This window comes from Mugil cephalus, chromosome 3, assembly GCF_022458985.1.
Source record: "Mugil cephalus isolate CIBA_MC_2020 chromosome 3, CIBA_Mcephalus_1.1, whole genome shotgun sequence".
NCBI lineage: Eukaryota > Metazoa > Chordata > Actinopteri > Mugiliformes > Mugilidae > Mugil > Mugil cephalus.
The window spans coordinates 6,892,273-6,912,316 of NC_061772.1; the positions used below are offsets into that span (position 1 = coordinate 6,892,273).

General features: G+C 41.2%; 1 protein-coding gene and 1 long non-coding RNA gene across 4 annotated transcripts in view; one reads left to right on the top strand and one right to left on the bottom strand.

The window, feature by feature from the left end:
* The window catches only part of dagla (diacylglycerol lipase, alpha), a 32,219-nt gene extending 18,178 nt beyond the window's left edge, over positions 1–14,041 (bottom strand). Inside the window, exons 1-2 of one of the 3 annotated variants that reach the window (XM_047580031.1) lie at positions 12,832–14,041; positions 36–137 (exon numbers count right to left, since the gene is read on the bottom strand). In XM_047580031.1, the coding sequence (XP_047435987.1) occupies positions 36–130 (95 nt within the window). In that variant the 5' untranslated portion in view covers positions 131–137; positions 12,832–14,041. Of the gene's footprint in view, positions 1–35; positions 138–7,964; positions 8,111–12,831 lie in introns of those variants that run through there. The other 2 variants (XM_047580033.1, XM_047580032.1) reach the window with 2 other exon arrangements.
* An 839-nt stretch (positions 14,042–14,880) lies between these two features.
* Positions 14,881–18,023, top strand: LOC125005707. The gene is made up of 2 exons (XR_007112475.1): positions 14,881–15,138; positions 15,869–18,023. It is a non-coding gene; the product is annotated as an uncharacterized LOC125005707 (long non-coding RNA).
* Positions 18,024–20,044: the final 2,021 nt, after the last annotated feature.

Below are 20,044 nucleotides of genomic sequence, written 5' to 3' on the forward strand. Positions count from 1 at the left end.
ATCTACAGATGAATTAAACAGTGGAAGAAACTCACCAGATGCAGTGTAATAAAAAAAGGAAGAGGGCGGGCAGCACCAAGTCATCACTGCCGACTGACCAGCGCCGCCGAAACATCACCATTCCAGGCATCACTGCCCTGTGGGAAGACAATGGGGAGAGAAAAAACGCTTAGAACTCACTATACTGCATCACACACATTTCAGATGTATTTTGCAACATTATATCTTTCACACTGAGCATTATATGCTGACATACCCAGTGTAGTGCATACAAAATCACTGACAAGAAAAGTGAATCACATTAACCATCTTGTGACAATTTAATGTTCTACTGGGAAACTTTTGGACCTGGCATCCATGTGGGTGTTACTTAGACTTGTACCACCCACATAGACCCCATAGCAATGACACTCCTTGATGGCAGCAGCATTTCACCAATGAGAAGAGCGGTAGATAATGGGAGCTGGAGAAGACAAGATTAAGTGGATGAAAGGATGCAGAGAAAGTGCATCAATTAATGTAAAGATGAACAAAATCCAGCTACTTAATGAATGGTGTCACCATACAGCCAAAAGGAAAAGCTTCTTTTGTGTCACTCTGTCTGTTCTTTGTAGAAGAGGCACACCATGATTACTTAGGCCGCCTCTAGGCTTAACTGAAATGAACTGTAAAAGGCAGAGAAGGAAATAGTGAGGAAAGAAGGAGCCACAGAGACGCTGAGCCATGCCTTATGGTGCTGATACGGGCTGATACAGCCTTTATGGTTCCTGCTAATTTGGTGAAAGCAAAACAGCTTCTGTCAAAAAAAAAAAAAAAAAAGCATGCCATCCTTGTGCCAAAACCACTGACTGTGCTGCATTTAACATCTATCTATAGCGTAAAGACAAGCATAGCAACTGATAAAGTGAAAGCGAATATTTCTTACTGGTCACTGTCCAGCCTTCCTCAGCATTTTAATTTCATTTGAGAACATTTTTCCAGAAACAGGCAACACCCTCTTTGCTTCACCCTTAAATACCACAGTCATCACACTTGCTGAAGTCTCACTCTGCATCGTGCCTTCATAAAATAGCAGAGAAATACTTGCGTCATTCCCTGCTCTTGTACTGTCTGCAGTGGATTACTATATATTCAAATATATGTCCGAGGCAGTGCTATCAGTAGCCACAGGGGGTAATTTATTGGGCCCATAAACGAACAAAATGGAGCAGCTGCAGGACCTGGGTTGTTAACTGAAATGGATCAAAAGCAACACTGGTGTTCAATTGTGCAATAACGTCTGTTCCGGTTGGGACTGGTCAGGTTGGACCAAGTGGTGTCCCAGCTCCTCAACAGTGCAGCTAAAATATTTATTTGGCTGCACTGGAATAATTTACAAGTTTGTTCACACTTTATTTTCCTGTCATCCTTTTTATTACTTATTTATTTTATTCTTTTGTTTTTTTGTCAGTCTATGTGCATGTTAAAGTGCTGAAAACATGAGTGTGTAGCCTAAGACGGATCAGCGAGTTGCATTTTCAAAAGGTGACGGCGCAAGCTGACAATTCCGATAATTCCACATAAACAAGTGCACAAAAACACTGTCTCTGTACAACAATAACTTGTTTAACACCTGTAGAACTGCGCTTCACAGAACAACCTTTCAACAGCAAACAAAGTAGTAGCCTATATGCAGCATGCAAACCATTTATTGACCTAACAAGGGTGATGCGCATAACAGTCTCTCAAATGACTTGCTTTTAGGAGAGACTAACAAGTGTCATTGCTGTCTCCTAGTATCGTAGCTGGCTGACTGCCAAGCTGGATGGAAACGACCTGACCCTGCGCAGACCACAAACAGCCCTCCTTCTGGCATCCGCATGAGGCTTGATGTCATTAAATTATTCTCTCTACAGAAATCAACTGCTACCATTGCATGTACTCAGTATTACCAGCTCAGCACATGATCAGGAAATGAGATGAGGGTCAATTGATGGCTGCTCAGACTAAGGAGGGACACCACTCAGCCTGACTGAGCTCATGAAATAAGACACAAATAAACCAAACAATTCCTTAGCAGAGAATATACTGTTCCCGGTTGGTACTTCAACAAAGAATGAACCTAATTACCTCTGAAGGGAGAAATCAAGCAAAGAAAAAAAAGCTTTCATTGAGGCACTTGTGCTACCACCTACATACAGTAGCTCTCAGTAGGGATGTGTAGAGTATAACAGAAAAAACATTGGCATTTCCTCTGTGCAGATCTGGTGAAGAAGTAGCTTCTTCTTCTTTTTAAACAAACCCTTCTCTGTTCTGTTACAACACAAACAGAAACACCAAAGACCTTGTAGTCAGAATGGATTCCCATGCTCCCTCAGGTCCACAAGACAAACAATGTACCAAATTCCAGTAGTCAGAGTCCAGGACATTCACACCGGCAAAATAAAAGTCCAGTGAATATATACGCAAACTTAAAACATTGTCACACCCAATTGCATCTTTTCATCACTAATGTTCAGCCATGTGTTGCTTCTTGCTTTACTTTCCAAGTGGTTTCTTACTGAAACTAATGGATTGCACCGCGTCTGAAAACAAATCAAAGGCTTCCCAGCATAAAATATGGGTCCCTATACTTCTCAGCAGGACTGTGGCCGTGGCTTCTTCTCTGTGACTACCTAGAATGAACGTGACCATACGACAAACTACTGGTTACCCAAAGTCGTCATTTCAGTTCCAACAGATGCAAGTACATGTCATCTTTCCTGACTTATTTTGCATGACAAAACACATCGACGGTGAAACTGTCACAGACAAATACTGACCACTGAAAGCAAAACAGGCAATCAGCTACGTTATACAATATGTCCCACATTGCTGTGACTATTTTGTAAGGGGTGTTTCCTTTATTGTTCTTGCCTTGTCAAAATGTCTACACATGCCAGGAGCAGTATTTAGCATCATTGTGTCATTATGTTTCTGAAGTGAAGGAGGGGACAAGTTTATCAGCTGGTTCTGTCATCTCAGGCAGCATTTCAATAAAACACAGACTAATGCTGGACAAAAGACATTTTGTGGTGGCCTGATTACAGCTATCCCCAGTAGTTGAGAATGTTATGTATGATGCAAAGTTTTATGGGCTTTGCATGGCTCCTTCCACACACACACACAGATAACACGACCAACAAAGTGACGTAATACACATTACTGCCAACAGCTAGTTCACACTATTCTCCTGGTGTACACGTTGCTTTAACACGCCATAAAAAGCAGCAATGCACTAGCAAAGGCAGACAGAAAACAATGTTCAAGTTTACCTTTCAAAGTTTCATTACACATGTTACCCAGCTCGACAGTCGCGCACTCCTTTATACAAGCATCACAGGTATGGATACCCTGTGACAAAACAACGAGTGCTCTTCAAGTAAAAGAAGTTCTGCTTTATGACTAACCTTAATAAAGCAGGCGCCCAGTATTCACCTGACTGTGAAATGCCTGTTATAGCTACTTGAAAATTTACATTCGCCAGCAAAGAGGCCTCGTCATCATCATCATGTTTCTGCAATGGAAAGTTCCAAGTGCTCAACTCCCCACGATTAGACCCTCAACGACACCGATAGACTCTTTCCATGTTTGCTTGACAACACGGGTAAACTACATTCTCAGAACACTGTGACATTCAGTTGTTAGGAACTTAGCATAACTTTGATTTTACTTGGCATATTTTATCAAGCACTATTGTATAATAGCACACGATAAAACCAACTTCTATTCATGTCAGCGCAATTAAAGCCAACACTTTAAGGGCCAAGTAACAACTAAGTCCTAAGTCCACAAAAAGAAGACGACAGAGAGGCGGGATTATGGAGAAGTCAGAGAACCCTCGAGCTTTTCTATTAGTACAGTCTGTATTTTATATTTAATATCTTATACTAGTTTTTAATCCATGCTATTTGTGTTTCTCTGTTACTTTACTGCACTAGACACTGAATTCCTCTCTGATTCAATAAAGCATCCATCCATTTCAACTCCACTTGGCTTGAGCTGTGTTATCCTGTGATTACAAATAGCTACAAGCATCAAAGGAAAGGGGTCAAACTATGAGCTATGGAGTGACAGTATGATGGTTTTCCTTCCAGTCCAAGCGCTACAGCAGGTGGTTTGACTGATTGGCTGAGTTTCAGCTCGAGAGGACAGACAGCACAGTGAAAATGAGCTGCACGACTGCTTGCTTGGAAAAAGAAAAACCTGTTTACGCTCAGTCTTCCGCACTAAATGGTGCGAAAGCTCTGATGTATAGTTTGCAGAGTTGCTCCGAGGTGCACAAAGGAGCAGTAGGGTCAACTAATAAGCCTAAAAGTCAACATATCAGAAGAATCGCTGACACAATTGTTAACCTCCATATCTGACTGACAAATTGTGTTACAAATTTCCAAGCTGTGACACTGAATGAAAGAAAGGCATGTGAATGGGTTCTGGCTGAAGTCACCTCACAGCCTCTTGTAAAACTATCTGGGTTGTAGTAACATTAAAGAGGACAGCGGAAGGAGGGAGGGAAGAAAGAAACAGGGGGAAAAGTGAGCGACTGACCCCCCCCCCCCGAAAATCTCATTTAGGCCAGAACAATCAGGCCAACCAAATCAAAAAGATCTCTTTTAAATGCAAATGCGCGTACTAGACCGCCAGGGAGACTGTTATCAGCACGCTCCTCCAGGCCTGTTGTTGCAATGTGGCTTAAACTTCCAGCAGAGGCCGCAACACTGGAAAGTCTATGACATACTTACAAATTAAATAGGATTAGAGAGTAACAGTAAAACTTTGTGTGTGTTTTTATTTATTTTTTTTGCAATTCATTCCAAACGACTTAACTACTTCACAGGAGGCTGAAGACTACCAGCATGCACCAGTTGATTTTCACATTTTTGTGGCATAAACAAACACGATTTGGGATTCCTTTTTTTTTTTTTTTAAATATGTCCCTTCTTTATCAAGGTCTCTGATCACTTTATTCCAGTTGGTTGTGACTATGCTTACAACCAGATTACTCTTTTCTCAGAGCAATCCATAGACGATGGTACCTTTATATCAACACTCATACAAAACTGACAAAAGTAGCAAGTCCACCCCATATAAATTCTTACCTGGTAAACAAAATGGCTTAAATAACCAACAAATCAGTTAAACTCCCTGGTAAATAGTTTTAGGCAGGCATTATCTTTTTTTTTTTAATTTATTTGCTGATAGTGTAATCTCACTGAGCATTTTAACACGACCACAAGTAGACCAGAAAATGTTAGTCGGTTTTCAGGTTGTCTCCTCATGTTTCAGGCTTCTGTTTGGCAATAACAGTAACCACTGATTCTGAGGTCAGTCAATATCCGATTGATCGCGCTAGAGGTTCTAAAGTGATCAATGTGGAAAAAAATGCCTCCCTGTACTCCACAAATGTAGCTGGAAATGACCGTGACTCGTCCTCAAGATCCAGTCTGAATTTCCCTGTCAGTCCTGCATTTAAGTAATCAGCACTGACCCATGATGAGAAAGAGTGATAGCCCAATTTCACGGAAGACGACTCTGGCCCATCATGTCTCCACAATCCTCACTAAAAGCAGTTGCCTCCTCCAGAGATTTCTCATTCATCACCCAGAGGATGTTAGCTTGTTAGTGGTGCTGTTTTGCCTCTAATGTAGACATTAGCTGCGCAAATGCATCTAGAACTTTATACCACAGTCAAACACGAGTACATCATACTGATTTTCAATTCAGGCTTTGCATTTCACCGGCATCCCAGCCTTGAAATAACTAAAATAAATGAATTCCAAAGAACACAGAAAGAAAAAGAAAAAAACAAACAAAAAGAGGATTAATTCAATTACATATTTAATGTCTTCATGATTTAGCGATGGAAAGCTTTTTCATTAAATGAACTTGCTAAAATCACTGGTCATTTAAAACATTAAAATATGGTGCACGGATAAGACTTTAGCTTCCTAACAAAGCTGGGATCTGCATAGAAAAGTAACTGAGTTGTAAAGGACACCAATCAAGCATAACATTACAACTGCCTGCCTAATATTGTCTGGGTCTCCCTTGTGTCCCTAGTGGGGGTCTTTGGGTCCTATGGGTTGAGAGGAGGGGCCTCTGTGGATCATCTCACCAATACTGTGAATTTAGAGACCAGGTCAACACCTTGTGGTGTTCTCCATGTTTTTTGAGTTGTTTCTAAACTGTTTTGTGTGTCTGTGTCAGGCTGCATCCTGTTGGGGATGGCTGCTGCCATCAAGGAGTTTCATTGCTATGGGGTGAGGGTGTCTGGTCTGGTCTAGGTGGTACATGTTAAAGCAACATCCACATCAATACCAGGTCCAAACGTTTCCCAGCAGAACACTGAATTGTCACAAGATGGTCAATGTTATTCACTTCTCCTGTCACTGGTTTTAATGTTGTGGCTGATCGGTGTATATCAAGGGACATTCTTATTATTATTCTTTAAACCTATTATACTATTTTCTGTAAGATATCTTATATCTTGCAAGATATTTACAAACTCCAGTTTCCAAATATAAAGCCATGTAACAGGACATGAGCAAATTCTTCATCACATTTCCTTGACAATGGCAGTAATTTATGCAGGTATGCCTAAACTCAGTGATCCCTAAAGGCAAAACCAAGACATATAAAGGCCTGTAAAGTTACCCTTAAAACATTTAGGTGAAAAACATCCCTGGTCACAGTCGTCTTATACTGATATATGTTAAAATAATGATCATTATACTGCTGGCACACAGCACAGACAGACACCTGACTAAAGCGACTTTCATACAGCATGCACACCACTGCATTTTAAAACCCAAATACTATGAGAAAATGTTATCAACACAGCTGTTTAAGTTAAATGTTGGATGTCACTGCTAGTGTAATTTCACTCTACTGGTCGTAGTCTAAATACGGATGTAGCTTCTATTGATCACTAGTTCAAATGGCTCTTTATTAAATGTCAATGTGTAAACATTCTGTGAGTTCATAGATTTTTGTGAATAGTGAGCAAGTCATCTTTTAACTTATGCAACCCTGTTACTCTTAAGATGAGACAAATTGGATTGATGCTTTACTAAGAGGCTAACCACAATTCGATTACAACACCCAAGCTATCAGATTAACTGTATTGCACTGCATACTGATTCAGTGAGCACAGTCTTTCCTCGTGTTATTAATGATGCCTTGTATGATTTTCTTATTATGCTCAGTCAGGATGAAAGCAGAGCCAAGCAAATCCATTATTGATGCAGTGGGAATAATTGAGAGACTTTCTAATGTTGTTAATGAGGTGAAATGTTAGATTTTTAAACCTCCTCAAGCAATGAATACACTCAATTCCAGCACCTTAAGCTACCACACAGGCGGCTGTGACCTGAGATCAAAAGAGCATCCAAATGTCTCAAACCTGACCTTTAAGGCAACTGCTACACAGTCGACTCTAGGGTCAAAGTGCTGTTCATGACTTTGTAATGATGGACGCATTCTGCAAGAGGAATGAGTCACACTAACTCCAGACTCGTATCCTGAGCTAGTAACGTCATGTGCATCCAAATGACATGTGTTTTGTGGAGGGACTGTGATATATTCCTGCATGTGAGCAAAGCTTTTGTGCTCCACACAGTGTGCTACTCTGTGCCAGGCCCACAGCCACGTGACGAAAGAACAATGATGTAACAACAATGACAGGGTTTCCCGTCCATCATCGTGGCTTTGTGTTCCGCATGGACAAGCGAGGCATAGGTATGCGGCACAGCATCTAAAATCTATTACTGGGGCCGACCGAGCTGTCTGATGCATCGTCTCCTCCTACCGACATCCACAACAATCTCATTCTTACTCACTCAAAAGAAAAAAAAAAAAAAAAAAAAAAACTCCAGCTGCTCTGTTATCTCTGCACACAGTAAGTAAACACACACATGCGCCTTTGCAGATAAAAAGTAAAAACTCACCTGGTCTCACTGCTAAAATAATTACACAGAGCTCTGTCGATAAATCAATACGCAACACTCCTGGGGAGCCACAGATACTGGACCTGAATCTAAAATCTGCACAAACAGCAAGGTCACATCCCATCAGCACTGTGGTACATTCCTTTTTGATTCAGAGAGAGCTGGTTGATCCAGTATGGCCAGCAGCAGGTGTTTTAGTATCCTACTCTTCTCGCTCACTCACACTGAGTCTACTGCAGCAACAGCAGCAGCATAAAGCCAAGTTGTGGGACACAGCCTCTTTATTTCCCATCACATTCTTTCCCTGACCAACCACTCAATCTATCAGCACTGTAAAAAGCTCAAGAACATTTAGTTTGCATCTCCACACACACACACACACAGATGAAAACTAACCTTACAAACTGGTTTGAAAACAAACAGCTTGGAAACACTGACCCATTGTCTTAACAGAGCATTGCAGTTCTTTGATCTTACTGATGACAAATATGTCACAGCGACTTAATTTCTAATACTGTTGGCTTTTAAATTGATGATGCATTAAGCCATTTTACCTGCACACTAAACCTATTAATAGTCATCTTTTTGTGACAGTTAAGCTACTATGATCAATTAATTTCCCTTGTGGATCATCAAAGTCTGTCTAAGTATCACTTATTTTCCATAGTGCAATGTTCAGGCTGTGGTCAATTTGACTTCCCTTAGCTACAACATTACAAAAGAGCGCTGTTTTCATGTTGAGACATGTAGGAGTATATACACACAGGAAGAACCCCGTCATTTCCTATTAAGAGCAAATTTACCATTTTTTCCTGTGAAAATTTGTTACCACTACCTTTCAAAGCCTCAGTGGGCAAAAGAGTTTGGTTAGGTCTACATGCAACTTGGTTTTTCACAGATACAGTTAGTCTGACTAAAAAGCAGGATGTCCCGTTGTCTTAGAAACTGGGAAGCTGTGACAGTGCAGCAATGTGTGCATTTTTCAGCACAAGATTAAACAATTATGAAACACTGTTCCCCTTTCGTGTTGAGTGGGTGACTGTGTTGAATCTGAAACTCAGACAGTAAACCATCCACTGGTAACTTAATATATAGCTAAATTTTACCCAATGTTTATCCTGCAGACACACACACACACATAACCCCTAGACTGACATCTACATGTCCTTGCTGAATACACTTTCAGTGGGACTCACGCCTGATGAGAGTCGACATGTAAACAAAGGTGCGTCCAACATAACAGAGTTTTCACATCCTGGATGTACCTGGCAAATACTCTACAACAAACCCTGAGCTAACCCACAGAATTATTAGGAACTATTTTGTGGTGCTTTCTGATTTTGAAATAAAATTGAGCATCTTTAAAACACCCAAGAATATTGATTTCAAATGCCATCCATTTGTCTGTACACACAAAACGTTAAGACATGACTTTAGTAACGAAGTTGACAGATCACATGCACATGTGGAATACAGAATCCATCCAGACCGGATACTGCGTGATGGGTCTTAAAGGGTTACTGAACTACTGCACCATCAGTCTGTGAATGATGGGCACATTTGGGCATACATATATATATATATATAGTGGTGTCCCTGCCCTGCAGGTAGCTTGTCATGTTGTCAGAATCAACAAGAATTAACTAGCCAAATATTTGCTGAAGGGGTTGTGAAGGCAGACTGAAGAGGACTTGGCATGCAGAGAGGTGTTGGGCACAAACCTGGAAAGACAGGCTAGTAAAGACGTCTTCAGAAACGCTGAGGTTATGCTGGGTTGGCATGACTGCACCATCCCAAATCTCTCTGTCTCCTCTGCTGGCTGTCATACATCCATCTGCTGTAGTCTCTCTCTTTTTCTGCCTGGGTCAGTGTTACACTCGCTCAGATCAAGATTGTCTCCAACATTTGTCACATCCCTGGCTCCGGTCTCGCCGTCTCTAATCATCCCGTCTCTCCTTGTTCTGTCACACAACAGCAGTGTTCTGCCCATCCTAAGGAATCACACCCTCTACTTTCTCCATCTCACCCTTTCTCTTTCTCATCATCCTTCTTCCCATCTCCATGCTCTCTCCTACCCACACACTCATTCAGTATTCATATTTTAGAGGACATTTATGAGCCTGAAACTGAGCGTGTGCATCTGCACCATTTTCAGCGCAGAGAGAACCTACATTTTCTCCTTCTCCTCCTTCCCCTGTCCCCCTCCTCTTCCTTATCTAGCTAATCCAGATTCTGGTTTTGGTTCCGTGCTGCTCATCTTTTTTTAGACTGAAAGCCATGTGCCACTCACTCCTACTCTCCCTCTGCCTCTTTCTCCATCTTTTTCTCCCACTGCCACCCACTCAATCCCTTTCACCTCTTCCCACTCCATTTTCTTTTCTTTCCGTTGATGTGATCGTATGTGCGCTGCAGATTGCATGCGTGCGTTTGTGTGTACATGTTTTTTTTTATGTTCGGGTGGTAACATATGTGGTCTGCCAACCTGTCTGTGGCTCGCTGCCACAAACCATGTACGGCTTTGTTTGCCATTGCATTTGGTCAGTCACTGAAAATAACTGCAGCAGTTACTTTCCATACAACACTCTCCTGCAGCCATAGGTTTTTGGCAGCCCGTTGAATTTATCGTGGAACATTACATGGCATTCGCACCCAACTGCATTGAACGGTTTAAAGATTTTGCAATAAACGCAAGTCTGTCTAGAAGGGGGCATGCACAATACACACCTGCCAGACCATCAATACTGTCACACTCACTTTATCATTGATGCCCTTTCACGATCACCTACGACTGACTAAGTCAAGGTGCATGCATCTGTTGCACAATGGCACTGTGCGAAAAAACTCGTGCAAAGGCACTGGATATTTAATAGAGGGTAATTTTCAACAGCATGTTTGAAAATGTTAACTGCCTCGTCATATCTCATGAATATGCATTTCAACTGCTATGTCTGGCAAATGGATACACAGCGGTCATCGGAACTCATTTCTCATTTTTTTCCTCTTGTCATGAATTACCGCACGCCCTGACAAGAGAAAACTCTCCATTTCCATTTCAAATAAATAGTGTAATTGCATTTTTCTTGTTGAAGCCTGTTGTAAATGGTCTCGCGTAATAAAAACGAAAGTGTCCTGCAATTGTGAAATGTGCTTTCAACGCAGATAGCAGAATTACGTGTTCAACCTGAATATTTGCAGGTTGACCAACAAATGCTTTCCCTGTTTAGTTAATAGATGCATGAATAGTAAACACATGCATGAGCGTCCTGGTAGTCTTGCTTTCACTTAACAACCCAAACACCATTTAACGCACGATTATTTCATAAAACACGTTCTTTAAATAGTCCATTTACACATGGTGTTTGTTGCACGACAATACATTGTGCACATGCCAAAGATGTTTATGTAAAGTCAAACACAGAAAAGAGAAATGAAATAAAAGGGAAGAGAAATGACTGACAGAAAACACCATTCTGCACAGTTTAACTGTGTCTAATGACTGCCTGGAACATAATATCCATTGATAGGAGTTGATCGGAGTGACTGCAGATTAATATGGTATAGTCATGTCGCACTGTATATATTTTTAGCCGCTTTGGGTCATAAATTAGCTACTGACTGTGCTCCATCAGTGATGCTGTTGGTTACGTGCTGAACCAGAAATAATCAAATCGTGCTAAATCTCCGTTTTGCTGCCACTTCATCCCAAAGCACCATGACTGTTTAACTATATGGGAAACACCGCCATTATGTTCTGCTCAATCAGATTACACAGATAAGTCAATACCGAAAGAGAGAAGCCAGCTTCCTGGCACGAGAGGATGACTCAAATAGAAACCACAGCCCACTGTAGTTGTGTTGGCCGTCTGTCTGTGTCAAACTTTTCCACGCCTAAGACTGCATCAGTGAATGCAGACCCCCTCCAGTCAGCCTCAATCTCAGTTAGGCTGGAAATCATAGAAAACAAGGAAATATGCAATCAGAAGAAGCTGGGATGTATTGCGGGACTCGCCTCCGTGCCACAAAGGTGCCGTGAACTGCTACTCATAACACGGCTGTTTAGTGTCTCCATTTAGACACAAACCTTGAGGAGACTGTACCCCACTTTATGTGTAACAAACGCAACGTTTCCCTCGTTACTCTCAGGTGAACTCATCACATGTTGTGCTCAAATACTATGCCACCCCCTTCCCTGCCCTCCCCCTTTCTTACACTGAAATATTACATACATTGGGACAGCTGGTCGTATATGCTGCAGCATAATGAAAATAGAGGAAACACGATGTTCACAACTGGACGTCGTGAGCGAGGAAGGGCCCAATTAGCAGTGAAATATTCAGTGTGGATGATAAACAGGTGTGACATTACCCCATGACTGTCACTGTGCCAGGAGGTCTTTTATCTATTTATTTTTTTTCAGGAAAGCATGCCATCTACTGCTGAATTTCAAAGGCAGCGTATAAGCATTAAGACGGTTGAAGAGGTATGACATGAATGACAAATTAGGCCAATATAGGTGAATGGGTCCTCTAAGAAATGGGCACATCAGGTTAGGCTCTAGAAATAAGTTAATATTCTGCTACGGCGCGCTGTTAGATCTCCGTAAGACTGTTTAAAAAAAAAAAAAAAAAAACTACAGCACTAATGTGTGTCTGTATGTGCAACAGCATCACAGCGTGTGGTTCCAACAAGTCGATCAGGAGCAGTAGTGCCTAATCTCATGCAATCAGGACAGCTGCTTAAGGTGGCATCCTGCGGGCCTAGCTAATGGAGATGTGGCCTAAAAGGGACAACATGGGTTTAAAAGCCGGGTCACACATCTGAGGGCAGCGCATCAGTCAGCCCGCTCGTCCCGTACCATGCCGCTCACCTGTATTTTGACGATGCCTTGCCAAGACCCACTGCATCGGTTCCGCTCTCTCTCCCATATCCCTCCGACTGCCGAGCCGCCTCAGCCCCGCTCTCCCCGACACCGGCTCAGCGTTGGGTGGATTAATTCTCAGTCGTCGCACCGATTTATAACAACCGCGCGAACGGCATTACAGCAGAGGGATGAATGGACCCAGAGACGTCAAGAAAAAAAAAGAAACAACAAAAAAAAAAAAAGAAGGAGACTCCTCACCGCCTCGGTTATGTGGCCGGCTGTCATGCAGACCCGGCACATACCATCAAGAGCAATTCACTACACCGTCCGCTTCGCCTTGAATCCCGCCGGAGACTGACGGCTCGGTGCTCGGCTTAATTGCAACACGTCGTCGGCTGTGGCTTTTCACAGTACGTGTGGGTCATTTTCGTGTCCTTCCGTCGGAGCACGGATTTATTACAGTCAAACCCACATTGGATCACAGTTGTCTTTAAGGTTCAGCGAAGAAGAATGAGAAGAAGGAGAAGACGGAGCCCTTCGCGTTTGCAGTCAGTAGACTTAGTGTGCCATCAGCCGGACAACTCCCGAACCCCGAAACCGAGAGCGGCTAAAACGGAGGTAGCGTTTCCCGAGATTCTGGCCCATCCCATAGGACATTTTCCCACCGAAAAATACGTACGAATCGGCTATTCCCCTTCCGCGTTCGACTGCGCAAATGCCGTACAACGTTTACGCACACCTGACCGTTTTTTTTTCATGGCAAACCTCAGCCACTCGGAGATCCAGTGGAGAAAGGGCGCTACCGGTGGTGGGTGAATATCAAGGAACCAGCAACTGGTTCAAAGAGTGCTCTGTTTTTTCCAGAGGCTGCCGCTCCCCTTTGTGATGTCACCCACAAAGACCCAGGGGATGGAGTGACTCTGATTTGTTTGTGCAGTTGTTCCATAGTTTCAGAAAGCTCCCAGTTATGTAGGAAAACAGGACAAGGGACGTCAAAAGTGAGAGTGATCACGCTGGAATTGCGCATGCGCCGTTTATTATTTACTGTTAGTTAAAAATATCGAGACAGGAGCTTGATTTGTACTGAAAAATAAACACGCATTTAAAAGAATATTACATATTAATATATATTTTACCCACCAAATCGTTTGTAAACAATATCCCCTGAATATTCCCCATAGGTCACATTTCAGTCCTTGCCTGAGTTTAAGCTACATTTAGCCTTTTTTTTTTTTTTTTTTTTTTTTGCACCACTTCATGACCAAAATAAAAAGAAATTCTCAAATTATATTTCGGGATGTTTAAAAAAACATGTGGAAAATTTAAAATTCATACTTATTGTGTTTAATGTGTACGGGGAACTGGAAAGGGAAAGGGAACTGGATCGGCAGCAACCGTGCGTTACCTATCACTATCTTGACACACTGCTCTTTGGCTTTGGCGTATGAAGGGCGTGGAACCGCGTCACTTCATATAATCTACACATGAAAACAGTAGTCCTCTGTCAGAAATGTCAGACGAGTAAGGAAATCCTCTTCACAACGTGACCTGTGGGGTTATTATTGGGAAGGAAATACTATTTGGACAGGATATAGATTCAAAAGGTGTCACTGGTCTGCAGTAGGAATAGTCACATGCATACAGTATATTAAACAGTGTGGGGAATTAAGGCTATCTCTGCATATTTTCTCACATTATATCATGCACATTTGCATAGGCAGAGGCTATACAAATATTTACCTGCAATAAAGTATGCAATAAAATATGTTGTTACTGAAATAAATTAATTAGTAATTATGTGAAGTGTAGTCTATCTATCTATCTATCTATCTATCTATCTATCTATCTATCTATCTATCTATCTATCTATCTATCTATCTATCTATCTATCTATCTATCTATCTATCTATCTATCTAATCCAATATATACTAAAAAAGTACTAAGTACTGAACAAAAGGAAAAATCTTACTCTTAGTATCACACTATTTATAAATAACCAGACATAATGAATACAACAATAAACATTTACAGCCATATCAATTCAAATGACTTAAAATGTTAACACAAAATACCAAAACATGGATGCAATCAAATAGAAAATTAGGCCCCCCCTTCCCCCCTATTTTGAGGATCAGATGGTACATCCCAGTCTCTCCTCCTCTCCTTTTTATTCTCCTCCCTCCTGTTCTCAGTGTCCTCCATCTCTCTGCCTTCTGTCATTTCCTTGCACTGAGGACACTGTAACTTTCAGAGACTGCTGTGCTTCACCGTCCATCTATTGCACTTGCAATCTCTACTGAGCTGCCATAAAGGTAGGTAAGGCCCTTATTTCCTTTTATCACAGCAACATTTAGACTGAGGCATTTTTGTAAAGATGTATCCAGCCTACTCTCTATTGAAGCTGCTATGATGTGATCAGTCAATCTTAGCATTATTTATTCCTCTTAGATTTTTTCCCCCCATTTTACTCTTGCATTTTCCCAGATTTCCTCTATCGCAGTTGCTGTGGTCCTTATTTCTCTCCTCCATCTTGTCCTCCATTTATAGCACAAATGAGTCATGCGGGTTTTACAGTGAGGGAACGGGAGCAAGACAGAGAAAGACATCGAAGCCTTGTATTATTGCATCTGGACAAGACACTGGTGGGGGAACTAGAGATAAAGATTTAGTCCTTAACTAGGAATAAGCTTTGCAGCTGCAGTTACCTTCTTCCTGCCTCCTTTATAAAACTACCAGTTGGTGCTGTATAAAAGCCGTGTAATTATTTCTTGAGTGGAGGGTTATGTCATAGCAGCTGCGACCAAAATAAGTGATTTCCTGTTCCTGTGAGCATCGGAGTATTCCCATCAATGTCATATTCTTCCAAGGTCACATTTAAGGCCCCTACGCCCCGTGACTGTTTCACTGTTTTACAGTGAGTACATGGCTAACTGGGAGCCTTTCATATGTCAGCGTCTCTATATTCAACAGAGCAGATAACATGGTGTCTGAGGCTAATTTCGATAGATAATCTGGCTGTGTCTGTTTGCTGTTGTTCCTCAGTGAAGCGGCACAGAGCTGACCTTATAAAGACTCCACCAGACCAGACCACACCTTTGTCTCAGAGTCCATGGAAGCCAAGACCAAGTCCGGGGCTCCAGCCCCCAAGGCAGCTTCTAAAGCAGAGAAGAAAGAGCCAGCAGCCCCACGCAAGGCTGACCCTGCCCCTGCAGCCCCTGAGCCTGAGCATCGCCCTCCCTCCGAGGATGGAGCAGCAGAAGCTGAAACAGGAGCAGGTGACGAGGCAGCGGCCTCCGGCACAGACTCTCTGGAACACCTGAAACCCTTTCTCATCGGTGGTGCCGTTATTGCTGCAGGAGCCATCTTACTGGGAGTGTTGCTACTGGCAAGGAGAAATTAAAACCCTAAACTTAGAGTATTTATTGGTTGGTGAGTTAGTGTGTGGATGCTGGTTGGTTCACAGACTATCACGGTACAGATGGGGATGGGGAGCCACTGTGCATTTTACTTTTCTTTATCTGTTTTTCTGGCCTGCTTCCACTTGTAGTGAATCAAACCATTCAAGTTCTGATCACCGCTGTAAATTTAGCACAATTATACATAGTACTATATGCATGATATCGCTACAATACTGCATCTGAAATGTAATTATCTACTTCTTAAAAAAATAACTTACACTGTATTACTGAGCTAAAAAGTCTAAACTCTCCTAAAGGTAGCTTATTCAACTGCTTTATCTTGTTTAATCCAGTTTGCACAAATGTTGAATTGATGTTGCAATGTTTGTACATTCTTGCACTGGAAATTAGCTAGGTTCACTTAGCTAGAAGACGACGAAAAACTGTACTTGTAATGTCGGAACTTACGGTATCGGCTATCAGAGTTTTAGGGTTTATTTTACTTGCAAATAAGTCAGTGGAGACAGTTGAGAGGAGGGTGGAGAACAGCTGGGATTATGCACTATGACATATTGCACATGTCTAGGCTAAACCAATGTATAACTGAAGGGCATTGAGCACATGGTAAAATACTTTGAGTCCCTGTATATAAAAAAAGTCAGATACAGAATGGCGTTGTGCAATTTCAAAACATCTTCAGAGACAGAACGTAGAATATAAGCATGCAGCGGTTGAGGATTAGCATGTAATGGGATTGTTGGACATAAAATATGTACACTAAAGAACTGAGAAAAATAGTGAAGTTACTGTTGCTGTAGGATAATAAAAAAAAAAGATTTCTTTTATTGTCTAATCATATCACAAATCAATAACTTTTCATGTCTTTTACATCCGCTGCTTCAGGCTGTTTACATCTTATAGTAGATGCCTAGCTGTAGGAGGCTCAACAGCCGTTAATGTTGCAGTGTCATGTTTGAAACCTGCTACCAAAACATGGGAGTTGCTTCCATCTACACTGTGCTCCCCATGTATTTTCAAAATCTCATTCTCAAAACCTCATTAATAAGTAAGTACAACTACAATGTAATGAGAGCATCCAAGGTTGCTTATACAATGAATGTTGGTGTAAAAAGAAATACTGTCATGTAGTTTACTCAAACAGAAAAAAATGTTAAGCTGTCGCAATTTTGTTGCTGCGCACAATCAATCATACATGTGTACACACTATTTTCATTTCACGTTGGAAAACTCATGTGGTAGTCCCTGTTGCAAGTAGGTAGCAGAAAGACACTTCATTGCTTCATTTTAGTTGTATAGTTACAAATAATTCTATACATTACTGGCTAAAATATTGTATGAGCATACCACATTAATCATTCACCCCAGACATTTCCAAAAGATAGTATTCCAACACCAAAACAAACTTCACCTTACATTGTACAATACAGTGTACCAAAAAAATATAATAATAATCCTATTTTCATAATTTCAACAGCGTATAAATGCAATAATTCAGATAGGTCTCCTCATTTAGCACATGTGCTGTAGCAAGTTAAATTACATTAACAATGTAATAGTGTGCGATGCTAGAAATGGAAATGGTGGTGATATGGAGGTACAAGAAATGACGATGGCGATGATGATGCTTTTCATGGTGATTGTAATGATCAGGATGATGGTTATGATATATTTTTTATATATTTCTAACATACTTTCCTTATGCACTCTCCCCTCTGCCCCAAACTTCTAAATGTACAAAAGAGTTTGAAATCCAACCTAATTAAAGGAAGTGAACCAGCCCAAGTAAGCATTTTTTTTATGACAAATGTATCTTCAGCTTTGTATGAATGAATGAGAGGTAACAGATCAGTACAGATTCATTTGTTTAGTTTAGTTTATTCTAACATGTAAAAAGCAATCAAAATTATTTAAAATGACACATATATGTGTGTGTGTGTAGTCATACTAGATCTTAAGACACAATCTAAATCATTTGATTATAACACTATTAAGGATGAGAATTTATGTCTATTTATATCTGCAAGAAGAACCATGTCTACTGTTCAGAATTTTAAATGTCTGGCATCTGCTGTCAGAAGGCTATCCCTAATGATGGGTTGTTTGTCAGTGTTTCTCAATACTTCATGCTCTTTACTATCCCACAAAACGATAACCATACCTTGTGCTCTAACAGCACACCAGTGAAGATATTTCTTTATTAAACCAGATTAGATCATAGATACTGTTGGAGCTATTTGTATATTTGAACTGTTTTGGGATGTCTGTAGTTTTCCATACTTGCGTCAACGGCATGTTCGGTTTTTAGGGCTGTAGTTTTGAGACGGTAATGAAATATTTCACGTGCAACTGAAAGACATCACATTTTATCAACGCTCTAATGAACTGTTCAGATGGTGAAGCTTTTATTCTGAAGGGTTGAGGACGGAAGTCTTCCTGTTGTTGCGACTGAAGCATTGGGCTGGAGAGAGAACGAGGGAAAACTACAATCGCACTGTTGTAGTCGATTTCTCTACGTTTTTGTTTTCAAGGAAACAGAGGCGGTGACGGTGAGTAGATACAACACGACTCTTTCGGGCTAGATTTTGTGTTTTTACTGTTAAGTAACCACTAGTATATCAACACAGGACAGCATGTTGCTAGCGGCTAACGTAAGCTAAACGTGCCGAAACGTACAGTTGTGCTAGCCGCGTGGCTAACAGGGAGAGAGCTACTTATCTTAAACCATGGAGCTTAATCGGCGTCTCTGGGTGTATTAGTCAACGACTTCTGGTTTAAACGGCATTAAATCAACACTTTACAGAAACTGTAACTAGATGAATCTTTAGTTGTTTATTATAAGCGCCAATCAGAGTTAGCATAGCATATCGGACTGCTTAGTTTGCATCACATGTATCAGTGTTTACAGGGTGATGTGTCCCTGTCCACAGGTATACTACAATGATTATCCCTGTACGGTGCTTCACGTGTGGGAAGATTGTCGGCAACAAATGGGAAGCATACCTTGGTTTACTTCAAGCCGAGTATACTGAAGGGTGAGATAGAGGAAGCTTCAGGCTTCTGTCACTGCACATCTCTTTATACCTACATTCATAGCAGCTCAGTAATTTCCTTGCAATGCGTGTTTTAAAACGCCAATAAGCCTTGTGCAAAACCTGAACATTTCCACATCTTCGTGATCTTCTCATAGCTGTGCGGTAGCTCAGTACATACCTTTTCTTATTCAGTTATCACAGGGTATTTTTATTCTGACATTACTCCCTTTCTCCTTTTTAAGTGATGCCCTCGATGCCCTGGGCCTGAAGAGATACTGTTGTCGGAGGATGCTCCTTTCTCACGTAGATCTTATTGAGAAACTCTTGAATTATGCTCCTCTGGAGAAATGATGACTGGAAGGACTATTTGGGGATGTGGCTTGCATAGATGCATGTCATTATATTAATGTGTGACAACAAATGCAAGCCTCCGTGAAGACTTTCACAACATTCATGTGTGCACCCGTTTGATGTTTTTTTTTAATTTTTTTTTCTCAAATAAAGATGTTGACATAGTTTCCTGTATTACTGCCTGGTCTAGTTCCCATGGTCAAATGATGTAAAGTGAGTCCTGATGCCGTGCATGCAAAGCAGCACCAATGAGTAGGTGTACTTCATTTTTGTTCTTATTTTACAAAATACACAGGAAACTAGTTTGAGCTATGCTTATATCACAATGATCAGTGACAATAGAAAGCAAATATATTTGCCACAAATTAGTTTTGACAGTTTTAAGTTGAAATAAGGTCCTTAGGTTTTATCAGTTT